The 20,207-nt window shown below is 43.4% G+C and overlaps 1 protein-coding gene across 1 annotated transcript in view; it reads right to left on the bottom strand.

Annotated features, from left to right (window-relative positions):
* The window catches only part of pde4a (phosphodiesterase 4A, cAMP-specific), a 54,635-nt gene extending 35,345 nt beyond the window's left edge, over window positions 1-19,290 (bottom strand). The window contains exon 1 of the mRNA XM_037792151.1: window positions 18,989-19,290. Coding sequence (XP_037648079.1) covers window positions 18,989-19,290 — 302 coding nt within the window. The remainder of the gene's footprint in view (window positions 1-18,988) is intronic.
* Window positions 19,291-20,207: the final 917 nt, after the last annotated feature.

Here is a 20,207-nt window from a genome sequence, read left to right as displayed (position 1 = left end):
AGATAACTGCCGGGATAAACCATGGCGTCTGGTTACCGTAGTCCAGTGGGAAAGGGGCTTTAGTGTAACTCTCAGGCCTGAACTGCGGCCATCTTCGCTTCTTGCTTGTTTTGCAGCCTTTTTGCCTTCAATCTGGTCTCCGGGAAGTCAGACACATGCTCAGTTGGACTGAGCTCAGACGACTGACCTGACCAGTCAGGATTATTTCACTATTTGGACATCAAAAAATCATCGGTTGCCTCGTCTGCATGTTTATGGTCATCTTCCTGCTGTGGTGTCCTAAAATTGGAGGACTTGGTACACGAAGAGCTAAAAATCTTTACAGACACTGTCTTGGAGTAAAGCCAAAAAAATGAAAAACATCTTTCCAACTGCTCTGTGTCTCTGCACACTGTTCTGCTGTTGTCTGCTGCACTATTGCAGCATGTACTGTATTAGAAACAGGGATCAACAAGGTCAGCACAGCTTGTCTTATTTTTTGTTTCATATTCTTTGTGTCTTCAGTCCTTCTGCCTGTCAGAGTGTCTTTCTCACTCTCAAACTCTGGCCACACACAAGATGATTAATTACAACTGAGATTGGGAACACGCAGCACCAGCAAGAACTCATCTTCCTTCTGATTCTTCCTCCTTCATCCTTGCCACTTCAGGGAGGCTCCCTACTCTTTTATATGTAAATCCTCCCTGTGACCCCCGGAGGCCGTTTAGTGTGAAAGGTAAGCATTTAAGAATCGTGACTCCCAATAAACACCCGGCTCTTTTTATAACCAGCCTTCAGATTCCCAAATATCAGCAGGGAAACCAGAGGAACTGTTTGTTTAATGAGCATTGTTCCTTGTAGGTTTGGTGCTACACTGTATTTCTCCTCCCCTCTGCTGTTGTGGAGGCTGAGGCTGAGGCTGGGCTAAACAGATGGATCAGCTGACACATAGAACACTCCTGAGAGATGACAGATGGAGAGACGTGTTCGATTGGTGCTCTGCTTAGTCTCCTGCCACTCTCATCCAGACAAATTAGGAGTTGAGAGACGAAGTCCTCGACGGCGGAGAGCGACTGTCCAGCAGCGGCGAGAGCAATACAGCGATATTGATTTGGTGTTTAATGGGGTTTCTCAGAGAGGAGACACTAGCAGTGATGGAGAGAAGGAATGGGGGTCAACGAGAAAAAAGCAGCTGAATTAATGAACTAAATGCACTGACCAGCATTCCTAGAGAGTGGAAGAGTGCTATTACGAAAAACCCAGTTAGTGGAGCAGAGATGATGAGAAAAGAAACGGCTGAGAGGAGATGGAAATGCAATCGAGCTGGACTGTAGAAAGTAGTGATAGCAGCACTGGCATCTCTACTATATCACCAAATCCATAACCCTCCCCATGCCCCCCCCCCTGAACAAGCCCACACAAGGAGTGGTATTTTTAGCGCATCACCCTATCTCTGAGATGGAGCGCGTAACTCCCTCTCTGCAGGCTGGGGCTGCTGGGTCTCTTTTATTTTAATCCAGACTAGAGAGAGAGAGAGAGAGTGAGTCATCCAGAGCTACCTTTGTGTCACTGTGCCTCCTCACCATCTCACTATCTTTCCCTCCATCTTTTCCTCCATCTGTCTATTCACTCAGTCTGGCACTCTTGGCTAATGTAAGAGTTTATCTATCTATCTATCTATCTATCTATATATATATCCATCTATCTATGAATTTATCCATTTCTGAATCTATCTATCTACATATCTATCTATCTATCTATCTATCTGTATTTCATGGGTTGAAAATCTACATATTCATTCTGTAATTTCAAATCCTGTCATATTTAATCCAATCTAGAAGTGAAAGGCAGACTAATAAGCAGTCTTGGCATCCAATTCGTCATACATATTCTGCAGCACAAAGATGGCTGGCTGCGTATTACCCTGGAATGATAGATAATTACTGATATAATGGGGGTGCAAAAACAAATGCTGGGCAGGGTGCAGCCGAGTGAGAGAGCGCTCAAGGTTGATTTGAATACACAGTGAAATGGTCCACTTAGCTCGGTGCTCTGTTGTCCTGTAATGCATTCATGGCGTGGCTGGATAAAAGTGAGTGCACCATTGAATCGCTTCCCCCTCGTTCGCTTTGCTGTATCCTTCATATACAGCCACATGTATAAGCAGCGCTATACAGTAAGAAACTGATTTAAAAACGAATGCAGTCTTACAGTAAGTAAGCTCCAGTTGATGGATACGACGATGAAAAACCACCAGCAATATGAAGCAAAAACAATTTTACTTCTCCTATATGGCCTTGAGCTCTGGGTAATGACTGAAAGAGTGAGATTGCACACTGTAACACCAAGTTCACACCAGAGCAGTTGTGAAGTGCGGCCTGCGGCGAGCTGCCATGCAGTGTCTATGAAAAGCTGCGACGGCCGCTCCTGAGCTCAGCGAGCTGCGGCTGTTTGATTCTGTGGCGAAGTGCAGCCAAATGAAAGTTGAGAAAAGTTGAACTTTTAGCAGCGAAGTGTGGCCAGAGAGTACCCGCAGCCAATCAGTAAACAGATCCTGTGACTCCTGTGAAATGTTGACCTCTGTTACAAAAAAATTCTTCCCGCCTGAAACACATAAACACGCCTCCCGGCTGCAGAAACATTTAATTGCTGCGGCGAGCCACACTTTGTTGCCACCCGGTGTGAATTAAGCGTAATACTTCGATGTAAATTTATAGTGAAATTCTAACAGTGACCTATTGTATTATGCTTATGCTGTATATTGTTGTGAAAGCAATGCATTCTGGGAGTCTACCACTGAGAATCTCGGGAAGCTGTGAGAGCGGTGAGATTGAACCAAAACAATGAGCTGAAAGATGCAATAAAGCTTCTGCGAGTTCATCAAACAACCCCTTTCACATCACACTCAGTCATGTTATCCACTGTAAATTACCCTGTTCTTGATAACACTTACAATGATGCATACTATGGACATATATATTTACGGTTTATACCCCTAAAAAGATCAGTAACATCTCTTTTACTAAATTAAGCGCTGAGTATTTTATATAAAGGTAAATTACATCCCTGGAGATAAAATATGCCATAAATTTAACAAGGACAATTAGTAAAACTGTACTCCAATTATAGTGCTGTTAGCGAGAGAACAATAAGAAAATCAGTGTGATCGTCCTGGATAGCAGTTAGATATCATTAGTGAGGAAAAGGCAGGACTATCTGTGTGGATTCATTTGTCCTGAAACTGCCTCAGGGCCGTTGCCTTGCAGCGGGGCAGTGAATGCGACATGCTCGTCTGATGACTCATATGTCTGTCATTTTTATTCTTGTGTCATTTGATGACCCGTTCTTCATGGTCTCTCTTAAAAAAAAAAAAGTATAAGCACTATAATTTCAGACTTTCAAAAATGTTCCCCAATTCAAAATGTGGCCTTTCTGTCTCCACTTCTTTCCTCACATCACTTCACGCCAGCAGCTTGAACTTTTCAGCATCTGTCTGACTTTACTCTGTCACACCAGACCTGACCAACAGTCGCATATCCTAAATCTGGAGAGGTTGTTGTTTTGACTACGCTAAATAAAAACCAAGCGACGCGTCAACAAAACTGTAACAGATGGATCCATTTTGCTTTTAGCTGCATTACTGTGTTTATCTTTCTCTTCCATTGACCACTGATGAATGTGTTCCTACGATGAGTCTCAGAGGTGCAGACGATGTTGATAATGTTCTCCCACTAATGGGATTAGAAGCAGGAGATGAATAACAGATAGATTTATCAGCAGAGAATCGAGTGAACCTGGGGAGTCTCCCTAACGGATGGCAAAATGATGGAGGAAGAAGCTGTGATTGGTTAATGGGGCCTGAGCGGCGTGGTAGAGAAAGGCAGTCAGAGTCTAGCAGACCGTTTCCAAAACGTCAGAGTCTGGGAATATGAGCTGTGAGAATCAGCAGTATGTCCAAACAGAATGAATGTCTCCCACTCTGCATGTCCCCAGACACTTTCCGTCTTACAAAAGCATTCGCGCGAGCACATGGTCACGTGCAGACGTTCAGCCACAGATAGCCGTGCCAGTGCGGCTCTCTGTCTGCCTTTCACAGAATTCAGGATTCAACAAAAGCGGTGTGCACTGCGGCTAACTATCACTTTTCCACTGGCGGCAACAGACGGGCCTCTCACGTGAATCAAATGGAAAAACTGCTGGAAAAGTCAGGAGCGGTCGCCGGAGCTTCGTGACGGCACGAACGTTAATGTCGACAAACGCTTTACCATCATGATGAACACATCTTAAGGAGATGTGCCATGCCCTGCGGGTTGCAGAATGAGGACATTACATACACACACACACACACACACACACACACACACACATACTCACACAAGTCTTTCACATTATCTCTCGCTCTTGCTGCCTTCACATACACACACGAATACATGTACACAAACACACACTGACATACTGATGCACAACCGAATGTTCCTCCACGGACTCCAGCACGCAGAAGCAGCCACACTCAATATCTTCCTTATACATATTGAAACACAGAATGGAAACTGAAATAAAGCTCAATAAAACACTGGGAGCCGAGGCTGGTTGGGTTTAATCTCATTACACTGAGAGCCCGAGGCCTCGCTTCCCCTATTTATAGCACCCTGAGAGAGAGGAGGGCCGGCCTTCGTGCACACAGCATCACTGGCTTGTGCAACTGCGGCCGCGAGTGGCAAGGGACACGACCAATGGCAGACGGGTCTTGCGTCAAATTTGATGTGACAAAAGACACAATTGCCATGGATCTGTGAAGACAACCGCCCTCATTCTCTATTCTCCAGACACATGCGCGCTTCCTCGTTCGCCACATTTACCTTCTGTTCCTCTCTGCTCTCCTCGTCTTCACACCTTCTCCCTGGTGTCCCACCTGTTTGATGCAAAGGAATGGGCTCAGGGGTTGTCTATTAAAGCAGGCAGCATCTATGTGAACCTTCTTCTTCTTCTTCTTCTTCTTCTTCTTCTAAACCCATATGATTCTCTGGTATTTTCTGGTATTCAAACAGAGGATGAGGATGAAAATTCTTGGATGGGTTCAGCTGGTTTTAGCCACTTGTACTGTATGTCCCTTAAGGCCTGAAGGCCGACTGTTGCGTCGCCTCACGTCGCCTTTGTCTTGGCCGACAAAGTTGCACTTGAACACACCGCAAAGACTACAGCCGACGGCCAGTGAGCACCTACGTTCTGCGCCTGCTTGAGATTAAATAACTCTCCACACCAGCAGGCGGCGGTAGTCTGTATTTATCACTCAAAAAGGGAAACCGGAAGACCGAGGATGGCAGATATACAAGCAGTTGTTATGATACGTACATGAAACAAAGCGGCGTCTGCCGACCATTTTCACACCACTCTCACTCTCACTCACCACTTAGCTTCACTTGTTCTGAAAATATCAGTGTGTTGAATGATCAGATGAGATGAAGATGAACAATGAGAAGAGCCTTGTGTGTGTGCCCTCTTGACTTTACTCGTTTGCTTGCTTTCCTCCCTTCTGTTTCTCTTCTTGCGCACTGATTCGTTTAAGCTGAACAGCCAATCAGAGTGATTTCTCTCACCGCCGGGTTCAACACACTGAATTGGCCAAAAAAACCTCCAACACAAGCAGACTAGAGTCGACGGTGCGGGACACACCTCAGAAACTAGGCCGACAGACGCTCACCGACGGTCCCAAACTGTCCGACGTCGACTGTCTGCTTCATGTGTCGGGGCCTTTAAGAACACGCTGATGCAAACATGCATGAAGATTAGGTACTTTTGCGTCGGGACACGTTGAAACTTTTACTGGGCGCTGCCAGTATTTGTATTGCAGCAGCAACCTTTCAAGCTCTTAAAAAATGCCAACAACAAAATTGAAAAAGCTCTGGAGCAAAGCTGCATGGCGTGAGAGAAGACTCAATTCTGATCTTCTTTAAGGAAACCTCTCACAACAAAACCCCCCAAACCACACAAGTAATCCAGCCTCTTGATACACACACACAACAATAACGAGAGAAAGAAAACTCGAATTAGGGCCTCACTGGTGTTAGCCTAATTACTTTGCCTTCGTTGGGGGTAAAATCAAACCGCCAAGTCTGCGTCAGCATTATTAGAAATCCCGTATAATGGAGGTCTGTATGTGGCTAACCCAAGAACAAAACAATCTTCCAAAAAACACCCAGATCTCAAACTGAGAAGTAGAGCATCAAATGAAAATACCACGGTGAACCCTCGGGCCATGCTGCCTCTTTTTTCCCCTCTCTGCCCTCCACCAGCCTCAATGTTGAGTGTAAATGTGTGAACATGAACATGACCTACAAGAATTGGGCTCACTGCTCTGACAAGGCAGGTTACGCTCAGACATTGATCTAGGATGGGTCAGGAGCCAGAGACGCCGCTCTTTTGCTAACGGAGGTGTGCATCAGCCTGTGTACCACACCTTCAGTCGGCTATAAATCATACGCTGCTTCATGCATTATGTAAAGTTCTCAAGTGTGCCCACAAACCTTGTTACAGCTGCACAGATTGCCGGTGTTATTTTTATATTTAAATATATTCCTTGTATAAACCTATTGCATCTGTTATATTTTCATGGGTTTCTGAATCATTCTGTTTCAGTGGTAATGAAAACAGATTTCGCCCTGACTTCGACAGGAAGCAACACGCATGATGCATTCCTGAGCAGAAGCCTCAGCTGGCATAAAACAGCACCATACTGTACAAATACACTGCTGCAGTGTGCACATTTGTACCAAGCACTGCTCCTGTAAATGTTACCTATTAATAATAATATACAAGGAACTTTAAGCCCTTATAGTGTCACATATTTTTAGAAGAATGAAGAATTAGTTACGAGAAAAACATTTCAACAATTTGGAGTAGCTGAAGTACAACAAAGTATTAGGGCCACATTGAGGAGAAAAAAAAATCTGAGGTTTCGAGAATAATGTCATAATATTACGAGAATAAATTCATAGGTTTACGAGAAAAAAACTTGTAATATTATGAGAATAAAGTCATAAGTTTACAAGAAAAAAAGTCGTAATATAATGAGAATAAAGTCATAAGTTTAAAAGAAAAAAACTTGTAATGCTATGAGAATAAAGTCATAAGTTTACAAGAAAAAAAGTCGTAATATAATGAGAATAAAGTCATAAGTTTAAGAGAAAAAAAGTCGTAATATTATGAGAATAAAGTCATAAGTTTAAGAGAAAAAAAGTCGTAATATTATGAGAATAAAGTCATAAGTTTAAGAGAAAAAAAGTCGTAATATTATGAGAATAAAGTCATAAGTTTAAGAGAAAAAAAGTCGTAATATTATGAGAATAAAGTCATAAGTCTAAGAGAAAAAAGTTGTAATATTATGAGAATAAAGTCATAAGTTTACAAGAAAAAAGGCGTAATATCACGAGAATAAAGTCATAATTTTATGAGAAAATTCTCCCAACTCTTATAACAATCTTCTGGATTGTTTCAAGACTGCTTTGTCACAAAGCTAAAAAAAAAGAAAAAAAGATGCCTACTTTTGTTGACTATATACATTTACCCAAGTACTGTACTTAAATACAATTTTGAATTACTTTACTTTTCCATACTTTATTCTTCTACGCCACTATATTTCAAAGGGAAACAGTGTACTTTTTACTCCACTACATCTATTTGACAGCTGGAGTTACTAGTTTCCTCAGCCATCCATATGAAAACACAGTCAAGGCATTGGCCCTCAATACAGGCATGTGGTGTCCACATAGACCACTGGTTTTCTTTGAAAGGGAACATGTATAGAGGTCTGATTGATTCATTTTTTTTAAAAACAAAGCCAGAAACAGTTGTATTTAGAAGGAATTAATACCTATAGTGACATGTAAATGAAATGAAATTAGTTTTACAGTTACCTGAGAAAATTTCAAATGGCACACATGGTACCCAAATGTACCCCAATGGCCAATTTGAAGATTCCGCCTTAACATGCTTCTACTAAAACCTCTCCAACTTTGCTCTGCTTCACTGTATTAGCATCAGCCTGTGCACAGGTGATGTTCAGATGTTGTGATATGGTTTGCTAGAGGTTTTGTGCTGCAACTGCATCATTCCAAAGAGATATTCACTCTAAAAGTGTACAGTTTTGTTAGGCGGAAATAAAATCTTTCATTTATACTCTGTTCCATCTTCATTTACTCTGACATATATATCCAGTGTTACCTTTGTTATGATATAAAGATTATTCAAATAGACCTTGAAGTTGCAGAGATACACTCTATTCATTTTGGAGTCATTTTCGAGCAGGAGCCTGAGCCAGAGGCCTAGGGTTCAAGAGGCTAAAGTACATATTATTTACGCGATTAATTGCATGATTGACAATAGTTAATCTCGATTAATCGTAAATTTATCGCACATGTTTTATCTGTTCAAAATGTACCTTAAAGGGAGATTTGTCAAGTATTTATTATTCTTATCAACATGGGAGTGGACAAATATGCTTGCTTTATGCAAATGTATGTATATATTTATCATTAGAAATTAATTAACAACACAAAACAATGACAAATATTGTTCAGAAACCCTCGCAGGTACTGCATTTATCATAAAAAAATATGCTCAAATCATAACATAGCAAACTGCAGCCCAGCAGGCAACAACAGCTGTCAGTGCGTCAGTGTGCTGACTTGACTACGACTTGCCCCAAACAGCATGTGATTATCATAAATATGGCCATCCTCACCAAAATTTAGCATAAATTTGCAGCGTTATTTTGCCTATTTCGAGACAAGCTAGTATGACATGAGCCCGCTACAACCTAAAAATCACAAGTTGCGTTAATGCGTTAAAGAAATTAGTGGCGTTAAAAGAAATTTGTGTTAACGCATTATTCTCACTTTTCACTTTTTACTCTTTAGTAAAGGATTGGACTGCTTGTGAGATAAAAGGTTTTCATCAGCTCAAATGACTAAATATTTGCCGGTTGATTTGATTTTCTGCTTTCCAAATTAGCACACTATGAAATATTTAGTGTCACATTTAGCAAGCCCCTGTGCTGTTATTGTTTTGATAGCATCTGAATATGATTTGCTGTTGTTTGCAACATTTTTTTTCCAATCACGCTCACACGACAACAGTGGATCTGAGTCAGACTACGAATGGATAAAAACAGACCATTTTCTGCTGTGTTTCTGTCTCGGGCGTACTCTATATCTGTCAACGCGGTCTCAGGATGATATATAGGCATATATACGAGTATGATGAACAGTGTAATAATGAACTTGAACTGGGACTGGGCCACAGTGTACAGTAAGGAAGTCCGTGACATGTTACGCCACTATTAATGCCATCTGTCCCTCTTCTCGAAAGCAGGACTGACACTCTTTCATAATCATCCAGTGGAGCTGATAATCTGCCAGTAATTTTTGGCAACAACACTGTCCTGGGGCGGGAGGTCTGGAAGCGATACCTCAGATGAGACGCTGGCATCAGCAGGCAGTTGAACGAGCACACGTGGTCTTCATCTGTGTCTGCCCGTGCCAAGCGTGGTCTCCAGGTGCACCCCTTCATCTCGTTTCAGCTCTGATTTGTTGTGAGTTCTTGTTTTGAACTAGGTTCGCTGCGCGCTCCCCTGACGTACCTCGCATTAGTCTGACAGGTGTACGCTCATTGTTCTTTCTGCTCTGCTGTGTGTGGACACACAGCTGACAGTCAGTCTCTGTCATTCAGACAGGTCTGCGCTACGACAGCAGCCGAAAGCACATTTCAGCGGGGTTGTCCTCTCTGTGGCCCAGTTCAGACTTGGCATTAACATGCGTCCTGGGTGAGCGGTGGACGCAGTGGACAGCTCTAAGTATGTCTGTTTACACCTGGCATTAGAATACGTCTCCACATGCATGTTGAGTGACCACTTGTGATCGCATTTCACTTTTCCGCCCTATTTGCAAATAAACACGTAGTAAACACATGGCTAATACAGCAGAAGGTCTGACGTAATATTACAGGAATATCAGTATCCTACATATTCATGAATTTGGGTACATTTTATTAACATCTAAATATAAGGTTATTTTACCGGTGGTTCCTGGGGACCTCCGTGCCACCGCCACCGCCGCCTTTGCCAGGCAACAGCGGGGCACAGAGCTTCAGAGTGCCGGGGATGAGAGCGAGCGGGCAGGCGGGTGCTTCGTGAAAAGCAGCGGAACAAAAACATGACACATCTCCGACAGTATGATAATAATGCACTTCCTGTGCCGAGTCTGATAGTCTGTAGATATGTAGCCTGTAGATAAGATACATTTTATTAAAATTCACCTGCACCGACAGGATACAGTAGAGCACAGAGGCCGTTTCCAGGTTGAGTAGGCAGTCCTTAATGTGGCCCAGCACACATTCACGTACACACTGCTAAAAGAATGTGGCCATATGTGACCCAGACCACCTCTAAATGTGGTATGAGAGAGCGAATCTCAATGTGTCCTGAATGAGTGCGTTCACATCTGTACTTAGAGCTGTCCACACTTGTGATCCGATCACTCAGGATGCACGTTAATACCAGGTCTGAACACGGCCTCTGGCTTCACAGCAGCCGAGACCGCCGACTGTGTCTGAATTGTGTTGGTCGGTCTCGCCTGCTGGAACGCGACATGGACTCAATATCCTCGTTCACACGCCTGCCTTGGAAGGAAATCTCAAGCGGAGCTGTTTGCTGAGAGGTGAAAGACTGACATTTATTTTGAAATTGAACACGCCGCACATGTTGACATTTAAATTCTCCCCAGTCTCAGCAATGAAGCCCTTTTTCTTGGTTTGAAGTGGGTGACTTGATTACACTAAAAGGTTTATCCTCTTAGCGCCTTTGGGCTTGAAGAATAAATTACTATTACTACTACTAAAAAGCTTGATTTTGTTTTTGCGACATGAGAAAATTAATCCAAAGAAAAGTTCATTCTGGATTCACACATGATGATTTTTAGAGTGCATTTTCATCGCACAGCATAATTATTATTTCCTACTCTTTGATGCACATGGTGTGTTTGAACTCCCTCTTTGATGGCAGCTGATTGCCAGCCACATGATGTAGGAGCTTATGTCTGCTCTGCTTATGACGTCTGTGGGTTTTTTCAAGCAACGGCTGGAGCATGAAGAATGAAAAACTGCATCAGTGTGAAATACCTTTTAGGAGAACAATATAGGAAGAAATGAGGCTCTGTCAGTGGTGGGCAGTTCATTCCACCACTGGGGGATATGAAGGTTTGAGATTCAGATATGGCTTCGAGGGGGGAGAGACTCTGCAAGCAGCTGATGATCTCCGTGGACAAGACAAGGGAGAGTGGGATGAAATGATGGATAGATAGACTTAATGTCGCTGTAAGCAAGAACAAGGCTATCAGAGAGAACCACCAAACAATAGAGAGACAAAGCAGAGAGAGATGGAATCAATGCTCCCCATTTACACCAGGGTTAAATGAAGGACTGACGGGATCAAAAGCAGCAATCAAAGGCTGTAATTTTATGGACAAAAGAGTGGTTCAAACAATATTATTATATCAGGAGAGATAAAAAAAAAGAGGCTTACTGCAATCACACTGGACATCTTGAGAAAGGAAGCTGTCGCATAATAAACTGTTCCATGAAGGTGATTAAACGGACAAAGGAAGATGATGAGAAGGAATTAAAGGATTGTTATAGACAAAATAGTTGCACCAAAACTGGGCGATATTCGTTGGTAACAGGTGGACTTGTTGTGCAACTTGGATTTTTGATGCCACGGCTCGCTTTGTTTCTTCCTGCTGGGATCGTTGCCCATCCACACTTGTCAAAAAACAAAAAAACAAAACAAATGACTAGTGTATCACCACTTCAAGAGGATTCAGTGTGAAAGTAATTAAAATGCAAAGATGCCAATGTTTCACGACGCAAACTGACTGTGCTAAACGTGGTTACCAGAGTATCTGAGGAGCCTCCTCCAAATGAGTCAAAGTGATAAGAAGAGGACAATCACAAAGAAGGACCTTGGACGAGAGCTGCATACATATCCCCTTCGAGCAAACAAACCCGCTTGGTGTCATTGCTTAAAGGATCTCGGAGGGATTTTACCTGAGGTCTCTGGGATCCGCCTGAGCCAACCAGCAGCGAGCGCCGTTCCAGTACATGAACTGCCTCCAGATACTAATTAGCGCTGAGAGTAGTGAGAAAAGCACAATGTATTCACACAAGAGTGCAATCTGTAGCTTAAACAGATGGTTCCACTACACACAAACGAGATAAGAGGTCTATTACTTAATGCTATTAAAACACATTTGTTGGTTCCTGAATGCGCTCTGCGTGAGACTCTTTTTTTTTTCTAGAAATGTAAATGTATGATGATCAACAACAACATACAGCTGTTGTGGTAATTAAATGGAGCTGTAGCTCATTATGAGCTAAATTATTAATGCAGCCGGCCAGTCTGGCAGGCAAATGAGCAGCTCCGGCTTACAAATCAGCCCTGAAACGCAGCTTAGGGGAGAAAAAAAAAGGTGTAAAGAATGCATGAAGTGGTAGGTGAGGGAAACCGGCTCTGCGCTGTGATTAAAGTATCGGCTGACTGCAGTTCTTCAGCAGAGGTATATTAATATTCACTTTCTCACCTTATAAACACACAAGTCATGATGCATATCCGGTGGGATCTGCCACATACTGACAGATTATACAGTCGAGCCCATCAAGAAGCCTGTAGGCTTCGCCTTTTTTGGGTAAATGAAATCGATTCTACAAATGCACAAAACAAGTAACCATAGCAACAGAATTGCGGGAAGAGCTGTTACTCGTTCGGTGTCAGTCAGTCATTTTCGTGTTGGAACTTCCCCGAGCGTATTGGGCATGGGACCTGATGACTGATACGCTCATATTAGCATCCTCTGACAAAAGGAGTGACAAGACGGTCGAACAAAAGACACCGGGGGTGGGAAGAGGAGGCAGACTGACACTGTTGGGTGGAAGGGGGGGACGCTGATTGCCACTAAGACTGCCATTTTGTGGGATACAACACAGAGACAAAAATAGAGAAGTGAAAACAGTCGCAGACAATGATTCTTCAAACAATTATGCTAAACAACTTCCAGAATCCCTCTTGTGTGCCACCCATCTCCTCGACTGGTGACTGGTGGGAGCGCTTCATTTTCAAAAAGCAAGTGTATCAATTACAGTAACACCGTGCAATCTGTTTTTCTATGAACCTTGTCCTGAACAATTTCACCAGCATCTCTCAGGCTGATTGATCTTTTGAGCCTCCAGATGAGGTCCTGACCAGCTCTTCAGTGATTGAACGGTCTGCTTCCTCGAGACAATAAGGTCATCGCCGGGTCGATCGGGGCCCAACCAATCAAAGACCAATTACTTTTTCCACACTCTAACAACAAAGTCACTTCGTGTTCCTCGGCGAATTAAGCCACTCAAACAGTATTTGTCATTATAATGGCAAAAACATGTTTGTACTAAGCTAAAAAATGTCATTAAAACATCTCAGCAGGAGAGTTTTTAAGCCTCAAGTTTTGCTCAGAACTGTTTGTGCTTGTTTAGTAACTTTGTCAATCTGAGCAGGATTTAGAGCTCCTAGTCTGTTTTTCCATATTTCCATCCGATTAGACTGTTGTCAGGCTATTAAATAGGCTTTATCAGTCGCTATAAGCCTCATAGATGTGGGTCAATAGGGACTTATTACACCCACTAGTAGGTTTTATCATCTATTCACATGGTAGATCACTGAAATAAGGTATAAGAGAACACAACAGCGACCTCTAGCGACCGTAGTAAATATGACAGGAGCAGAAGTGGAAGTCAGGCGCGGTAGTATAGACAGTGTGACACTCCATAAGGGGTGGAGGTTGGGAACAATGGATGGCACACAAACCACAGTGCTTTCACCCAGGAAAACATGTGTGTGAAACCAAAAATGTGTAGTTTTCTTTGTGTTCATAGTCATTTTAACCCAAAACACAATGTTTTCCCCCTAAACTTAACTCAGTGGATTTTGTTGTCTGAACATAAAGAAGTTGTAGTTTAGTTGTCTAAACCTAAATTAGCCTTTTTGTTTGTTTTCAAAACGTGACATGTTAGAACGTGTTGCTTTTAAATTTCACTTTCACTTTTACAACGTAGTAGGCATAGTAGGCCCCTAATAACCCACATCTATGGTGGTGATAATGCCTATTAAATGGCCTGATAACAGTCAATTGGGTGATATTTCAGGGTTTAGTGAAATGATATTTACAGATAATGACTACGTTGACATGCACAAAATATTCCGTGTTTTGCCCTTATTCTGAAAAAAAACAATATTCCTACTAAACCGATTACATGGCTAATGAAAATGAATATTCCACTAATATTCCCGTTAACATGCAGCCGTGCATACTCCCAATAACGTAACCGGTGTTGGACTTGTTGGACCGTGCGAAGACAGCCTCGCTCTTTCATTCCTTCAACCACCTTCTTGAAAAGGTCGCCGTTGCGATATTTGCGCATATCCAAAAACCTGTTGATAACCAAGTGTTTCAAAACATTTACAAGTAGGTGTGTGTCTCCTTCTGACCAGAAATGTGGGCTTTTCTATTGGGCATGCATCTCTGCAAACTGTCAGCTAGTTGGTTTGTGTACAACACACAGAGCTAGACGTAAACACGCAAAAGGCTGTGTGTCGCAAACTGCCGTAAAAACCCTGATTGAGACGCATATTCTGAATTCGCTGTATACGTCCAAAGAATGCTCCTAAAACCAGAATAATATCTGCATATCCAACATGTCTTGATCTGAAAATGCTCCAGTCGGAATAAGGCCTAATTTAGAATATCCAAACAGAATAGGCTGTTTGCATGACCCGTATCAAATATTGTCATATTCAGAACACTAGTAGAATATCAGTGTGCATGTAAATGTAGTCATTAAGAGTGGTAGAGAGAGCAGATGTGCATGGTGCTGCCTTTCATATAACAGGCCAGACTCAACGCAAGTTAGCCTTGAGCTAAAAACACAGAGATGTTCATAACTTGTGATAAATCCAGCGAGGAGACGAGGCATCCAGCTCGAAGCATTCTTTACTGGGACATAAGTAAGGAGGCAGAATATACAGTCATATGTGAGAAAGAATGAAAATAATATCAACGCAACGGAAATCCCTCTGGCCTCCCACTGATATGAAAACAGATGAAATGAGGCCGATTGCGATCCATACGGGCTGCAGGTCAGACGCTAACCTTCAGTGCACAGCCCACTCATAAATACCTCCACACACACACATGTGCACGTCGCATTTCACCACTACTCATGACACACAACATTATCTACCAGCCTCCATTCCTCTGTGCACCCTCCTTCCTGACCAGCGTGTAGTACAAACACCCACAGACCGTACACATCACCTCATGGATGTGCAAAGGCACACACACATCAACATCAGCCAGCTTGGCGTGATCTGAGAACTGAGCTTGAATCGAATTACCTCTCTCTCCCTCTCTCTCTCTCTCTCTCTCTCTCTTTCTCTCTCTCTGCCCTCTCATGGTTTGCCGCCCACAGAAGGAGAAGGGCAAGCAGAGTCAGTCCCAATGCACTACAGATTGGACCGCCTCAGAGCGTGTCCTGAGGACTAAAATACAAATCAGCCCTTCCTTCAGTCAGCTGGAGTTGGCCCTTCTCCCAGGGGCCTGCCGGGAAGGCCGTCTGTGGCATTTAAAAAAAAAAATAATAAAAGAAACAAAACAAATAACAGGATTTTAATAAAAACAGGACCCCAACAGTCCCATCGAGACCCAGCACACTCTCAGGGATGTGTTACTAGAGCAATAATCACCCTGTTAATGTGTTGCTCTTGTGAAAGAAGGAGCACATTTGGGCTGACTGGGAGAGGGCGAGGAGTCAGAAACAGGCCAACATGTAAACTAACTCTTTTACTTGAGGGAACATCTGGGGATTTCAGGTCACACAAAGGACAGAGTGTAAGAGAGAAAACAACGTTTACAGCCTCGACTTTTTCTCTCTGACAGTCTCCTCTAGAAACAGGGATATCCCCGTTTATGAACATGCAACACAGTCTCACAGCAGTTTGTGAAATAGTCACGAAATTGAATCTATTTGATTCGTGTACTTAGACAAAAATCTCCCTTTATTTCGTGACACTCGACACAGCACAACATTCATCAATGTATTTTTCGTGCGTTTTCCTACGAATGTCCAACAACACATGACGCATGGGTCAATTTCCGCTCCAGTCTTTTTAAAAATAAAACTACTTCGTTAGGTTTAGGAAAAGATCGCGGTTTGTGTTTAAATAACTCCAGAAGTTCTGTAGTTTAAGTACGGAAGTTATGTGACAAATAAATCAAGTTTGACTTGTGGTTTCACAACATGAACGCTGTCCACCTGAGAGAAAGTCTGGTGTTTTTTGACCCACCCATCTGACTTCATCCCTATACGTGGCGTTTGCCGCTCTTTATACTCCCTGGTTCACGATTACATGTATACCATACAAATTGATTTCGTGCTGACCATCACAAAAATATTTTGAAATTCTTGTCTATGCACGAATCAATACATTCAATTTCGAGACTATTTCATGAAATGCTGTGCGACTGGGCTGCAACATGTGAAACAACATAAATGAGTCACGTAAACGGCCGATCTAACCCCTGTCCATACGAAGAGGCTGTTAATTATATGATGTTCTTTAAGATGTGTCCTAGCGAACAATAAAAACAACCAGGTGCTGCATTCTTAAGAAGACAAATGGAGCCGTTGTTGTGTAATTGTATCATAATTGTATCGTTCCATGAGTCACTTAATGAAATGCCTTTAATCTGATCTGCTTGATTAACATACATGGTCTAATTTCATTTGGCTGGTGGAGTTTAAGTATCATATCATTCTGCAGTGTTTTATGTCCTCTCCTGACTGTCACATCTGATCAGAGAGCAGCCAAGCAGTCTGAAACCTGACAGTCCAGGTAACACTTCACAACTTTGTCACATCTTATTTAGAGTGTCTTTTCACCACACACCTAGGGGTCAAATGTCAGGATCATAGCGACTCGGTGCCTTGCTAAAGGGCACTTCAGCACAGTGCAAACTAGTAAACACTTCTGGTCCACTGGGCCCCAGACCTCCCTCTGCAAACAAGCTGATAAAGGCCCCGGATTGGATGGTCGGTATCTCAGTGCTGCACGCTCGAGCGCACCCACCAGACCTTTGGTGCCATTAAACCAACCTCAGCCTCGTGTCTCTTATCTACTAACATGTGGCCGCATCTTAAAAATTGTTACTGGTATTTACAGATGCAGCTCCTGCGCTTCGAGAGAGCGGACTGGTTTTGCGCTTCCATCTGACAGTCTATCCAAAGACGCATTATGATACGTGTCCACAGGGGTGTTTTTATCGCGAGGGGACGCGACGCTTCCCAACATTGGACGCTTGGTGGGCTGTCGCTAGACACAGGCTGTCCCCACCTGATTGGACGAATGCTTTCCCTCCGTGGGCTGCTGCTCCCAGCTTTCAAACCGGAAACAGTATAGAGGCTCGTTTGGAAACTTTCTTCTCTTATTTCACGAATATAGTTCACCGAAATGTGTTTCTGAAAACATTTGAGGCGAGAAATAAGCCATGCAGTTGCTGAATCTGTCTTCATTTTCGATCGACAACGTTTATTTCAAAAGATTCTCGGGAGTTTAGAGAGGCGGCGAAGTCGCGTCGGACACACCGTGATTTGCATAAAGTAGACTAGCCCTCAACTTTATGCAAATGAGGAGCGGGCGGCGCGGCGCTCCGTTTCTCGAATCGCGACGCCACGCTACCAGAATGCATTGCGCGGCTACTTACATAGACAATGAGTGGGGAGCGTGGAAAGCACGGAGCCTGTGGACACGGACCATGACGCATCAGCACCGAAAAAACCCACGCGTCCCGCATGTATTAATAATCTGAATCTGTAAAGTAACTCCCTCAAAATTGTATTTAAGTACTTAGTTACATTCCACCACTGAGTACATTTTATACTGTTGTGTTTTTTAAAAGCATTATTTACTCTTCCTGTTGGAATAAAATAATTGTTAATTATTTAACTGCAAAGTAGTAATGTGTTTTTGATACCTTCACTTTTTTTGCATTAAAGGGGCTGTTTGTAACTTTTTACACGTATAAATCTACCGGGTCGGTGTCCCATGCGCGCTCGCATAAGCGAGCTCGCGTCTGGATACGCTGTTCAGACCGCTTCGCTGCCTGCTTGTCTTCACTCACACAACGCGCGCGTTCTCGCTCCACCACACGTGCATGCGCGCACACTACACACTGCAGAAGACTTCGTAGCTCTGAGAATATCTAGTGAATGTCCCTGTTTCCTCCCCCCGCGGTCGGAGATGATGACATTACTCGCTGCGGAGCCCCGCTGCTTCAGCCCCGGAGGCTGAAGCAGGAAAAGCCAACACTAGGATCAGCAGTGATTCATGGAGAGACCTTTGTCTGGTCAGCTAACATTACTGCCAAGCAGCTGAAATATAGAGTGATATTGTGGTTTTAGCTGACGTGTATCGCCTCACTGTTTTGAGCGATGCTCGTTCATGTCTATGTAGAGCGAGCACAAGCGCGAGCCCGACGCTGACTTTCCTTGACTTAACCCCAACAGCCACAGGTGTCGCTTTTAACAAGCATTCCTGAAAGTTACAAACAGTCCCTTTAAATCATACTGGGATGTTTGCTGAAATTGATTGGATGTGGCACAGCCCAACCTAGAAACATTTCCACCAGCGGCCACTGATCTGACAGTCTATATCCAAAGACGCATAACGCATCAGCACCGCAAAACCCACGCGTCCCGCCTCCTGGTAGAAAAGCGCTTCATATCAGTTAACCCTTTAGGCGCACTGCGTTATTACGCACTCCTTAAAATGAAACACCCTCCTCCTCCTCCTCTCTCGTTTACGCATATGCCTTGTGGGCTGTCATTGTGCTATTATTGGGATGTTTTCATGCACTCCTCTCTCTCCTACCGTTTATTCCCGGCACAGTTTCCGATGGATGTGTTTGTGGTCCCGTGGAAGGAGGATGGCCAGGACATGCGAGACTTCTTCAGCCCCGGTCGGTCGCTCGTATCCACGGCGTCGGAGCGCTCCATGTGCCGCTGCTGGTGGTGGTGCCGGTCCGTGTCGGAGTAGCCGCGGTGTTTGATCTTGATCGGTGTCCGGGGTTGTCTCCAGAGATGCTGCGGAGGCTTCAGAGTCGCCTGTCCTTCCCGAGGAACCGGGAGAGACAGAGACAGGCTCTTCTTCGAGCATGGTGGTGGTTCCATCATAGTGCAAAAAAAAAAAAAAAAAAAAAAATCCCCTTTAAAACTTATTGATGAAATTATTATGGCTCGTTTATTCTAAGCACAAAACAAAAACGTCCATCTCTGCCTACTTGATCTCTGCGCGCACAAATCAAAGTGACCAAGTCCAGCACAGCCCAGATCTTGTTTTCTGTATAACATCAAAAAACTGTCACAGTGGTAATCTGACAAGTCATCCAAAAAAAAATCATTAATCTCATTGTTTTGTCAGCTGAGGATCAGTTTTTTAATGTAGTAGAATCTCCTGAATCTCTTGGTGATGAGACACCGGTCCTGCTGCTGCTTCTTCTCCTGAAGTTTGACGCCTCTTCGCTCATGGTGGCGCACAAACCGGATGACTGTGTTTATTCTAAGAGAATTTATTGCTTTTTATCAGCCACTTATTGCAGAGACACACAGAATCACCGGCGCTGGCTGGATTCAATGTGTGTGTGAGTGTGTGTGTGGTATTATTGCCTCCCGTATGTCTTTACAGCTGAGCTGAAATTTCCAAGCAAATTTCCATAAAAGTACTCAATCTGGTCACGGTTCATGTAGAGCTATACGGCGTCTTCTCTGTGCGCGCAGCAGAAGAAGAAGAAGTCTCCAGTAATAATTCCTCCATGGAGATCCAGAGATTTCAGCAAGATGTCATACTGGATACTCAATAAACATCCCTTCTCAATACATCAGGATGAAGATGTGAGGATTGGATGGACATGTCCAAAAAAAAAAACCACATTGTTCCTTGCTGTCCAGACTCTCTTCTCTTCTCCAGGTCTTGTCTTGTCTTTTTTTGCCAGAATGCATCATAAATAGACGCACAGAGGTTCAGTCATCCTGCTCAGTGATGGTCATCATCATCTTCCCATTCTCATCAGAGCTGGAGTTCAGTTCGACGA

This window comes from Sebastes umbrosus, chromosome 14 (assembly GCF_015220745.1).
Source record: "Sebastes umbrosus isolate fSebUmb1 chromosome 14, fSebUmb1.pri, whole genome shotgun sequence".
Lineage (NCBI taxonomy): Eukaryota > Metazoa > Chordata > Actinopteri > Perciformes > Sebastidae > Sebastes > Sebastes umbrosus.
Note: the sequence above shows the minus strand (reverse complement) of the source record. Positions and strands in the feature narration are given on the sequence as shown.